Raw genomic sequence first — 2,500 nt, forward strand, 5'->3', positions numbered from 1 at the left:
CCTTCTTGGAGCTGGCTGCCAGTAGTGGAAGCCCGAAGACGTCTCAGGCACCTTCACTCAGCGACGCAGTTGTTAATTTCAATGCAATGTCTATAAAATACAATGTACTGTGCCTTACAATAAGTAAGTACTTACTAAATGTGGCCAGAACCTTCCACTTGTAACCCACTAACAACCCTTTATAAGCACAAGCAATGATGCTTTATTTCAAGACAATTTGCTTCGTAGATTGTGTAAGTCACTTGTTCAAATGCTTGCTTTTCTAGTGGAAACCAGACTTGCTAAACATTGGCTTGAATGTTTGCCTTGGTAGTCTTGTGCCCTGACATTTTTTTAAGGCACCAGTTCACATGTTTCATATATATTTTTTCTGAAACCTTAGGAATTGTAGATTCTGATTATCATTTGATTTAAGGCAAGAAATTAAAACCTTTCCTAAAAATAGCGATCAATTTCCAAGAGTATGTAGTTTCACAAATTGAGTTTATTTTCTGGTCAGAGAAAGTGAGCGACATCACTACGTTTTCTTCACACCTTGTTCTAAAAAATGTGTCGGGGAATTTTGTGTAATTTGTCTGGTTTGTTTTTTCTACACTGTTAAACTTTAAGTTTTTGTAAAACACGGATTATTTTCGAAGGAGGCAAAAAACGAAATTTCCCAGACAGGGCTTCTTTTGCCGCATTATCAGGCAACATTCTTGCCAAATTTCAGCGAAAAAGGATGAAAACTCACTGTGGACAAACTGGAAATCTGTGCCTCATTCAATTCAATTTTAGTTTTGAGAAATGAAGCCATTAATTTTGTTGACAGCTTCTAATTAGAGATTCATGTAGTTTATTCATAGCATCATTTTTCCTTTGTAACTTTGTCTACAAGAAACCTTTTTTCGCAGAACTTTTTGCAATTAAAATAACTCAATGAGATGTACCTGGGAATATCAAAAACTAAAATTTGGCAAAATTATCAATTTTGGGGTATACTGATACCTTAAGACAATTTGAATCAGCACTATGGGACAATTTCTAGTGTTGGGACACAGTGTTTGTACTAGAAGTCAGGCATTTGGATGTGGATTAAATTTGAAATTTCGACTGAAACAGTTACCAATAGTGGTATTCCTAATTCCACTAAGTCTTGTGTTTGGTAACTTATATCATTGGGACTTGAATTACCCTTTGACTTCCAAGCCAGCCTGAACCGGCCATACTTAAGCCGTGTTCACACTCGGCGTTGATTATGATCAACTGAGGTATAATTCAGGCCATTATACTCCAATTTTATTCAATTCTGGCTCTGTTCGCATCTGCAAAAATTCAAATACAATAGGCAGGGTAACTTTGCAGTGTGAGACAAAATGGTGCCGTATCACGTGGTTGCCACAGTTATCATCAACATCATGTGCTTGAGGCGAGAAAAGAACCAAGGATCGCTTCCAAGAATAGAAGAAGACAAATTCAAACCTTAACTCCATAAAGCAAGCACCATGTGCTTGCCATTCTGTTCAATTATGCCTTGTAATTACTTCAAACAACCCCAAGGGGGTTGTTTGAAGTAATTGTTATCCAGTTATAATCAGGGACTGTAATTAGTTGATGTGAACCCATTTCATATTTAATTCGATTAGAATTCGATCATAATCGAGGCCTAATGTGAACACAGCTTTAGAATTTTACTCTAACACCAGACGATTTTACTCGTCAATGAGGAAACCCGGGAGTCACTGGGTTAAGTTATTCTTATTATTTACTATTACATGTATCTTTATCACCAATGGTGTCATCACGGTTATCATCATCATCATCATCATCATCATCATTAGCTATTCTAAGACTTTTGGTGTTTGTCTGCAAAGAGGCCTTTCCATTGTTCTACTCCATGTCCTTAGCGCCCACGAGTGTAATGAATGTTACTGTTCACAGTCACAAGTGAAGTTAACATTCTGTTACTTCTTTTTTTAGCATCACAAGATCCACGCAGGTATAAAATGGACAGGAAACCAAGAGGCATTTGTTTAATTTTGAACAATATGGACTTTGGAATTGAGAAAAAGAACCGAGGTTCTGCAGTTTGGGATGAGGAGGCACTGTGTGGCCTTTTTGAGGATGAACTTCATTTTGAAGTTCATGTATTCAATGACCTGAAGTATTTCGAGATGCAACAGAAGTGTGAAAAATTTGCAAAACTTTGCCATGATGATTACGATGCATTTGTGTGCGTTATAATGTCCCACGGGGGAAGCCATGACTCCATAGAAGGTGTTGACGGACGGACCATAGGTATTGTATTTCTTTTGTAATAAAGCAATGACAGCAACAACTTCATATTGATATATGGTTTTTAACTCATTAACCCATTGACTCCTGAATGACCCCTACAGGGCTTGAAATTGACGAAAAAAGCCAGTCACAATTTACAAGACAAGATACGAAAATTTGGTCTCAAAATCGTTGCGCTGCATTGTGTTGTCACTAGTTTAGCAAAACAAAATATGAATCCTCA

At 37.2% G+C, this 2,500-nt stretch overlaps 1 protein-coding gene across 2 annotated transcripts in view; it reads left to right on the plus strand.

Moving 5' to 3' along the window:
• LOC137997869 (caspase-3-like) overlaps positions 1-2,500 on the plus strand; it is a 39,023-nt gene that overhangs the window by 22,040 nt on the left and 14,483 nt on the right. For both annotated transcript variants that reach the window (XM_068844181.1, XM_068844182.1), the window contains exon 3: positions 1,960-2,277. In XM_068844181.1, the coding sequence (XP_068700282.1) occupies positions 1,960-2,277 (318 nt within the window). The remainder of the gene's footprint in view (positions 1-1,959; positions 2,278-2,500) is intronic.

This window comes from Montipora foliosa, chromosome 3 (assembly GCF_036669935.1).
Source record: "Montipora foliosa isolate CH-2021 chromosome 3, ASM3666993v2, whole genome shotgun sequence".
In the NCBI taxonomy this organism is placed as follows: Eukaryota; Metazoa; Cnidaria; class Anthozoa; order Scleractinia; family Acroporidae; genus Montipora; species Montipora foliosa.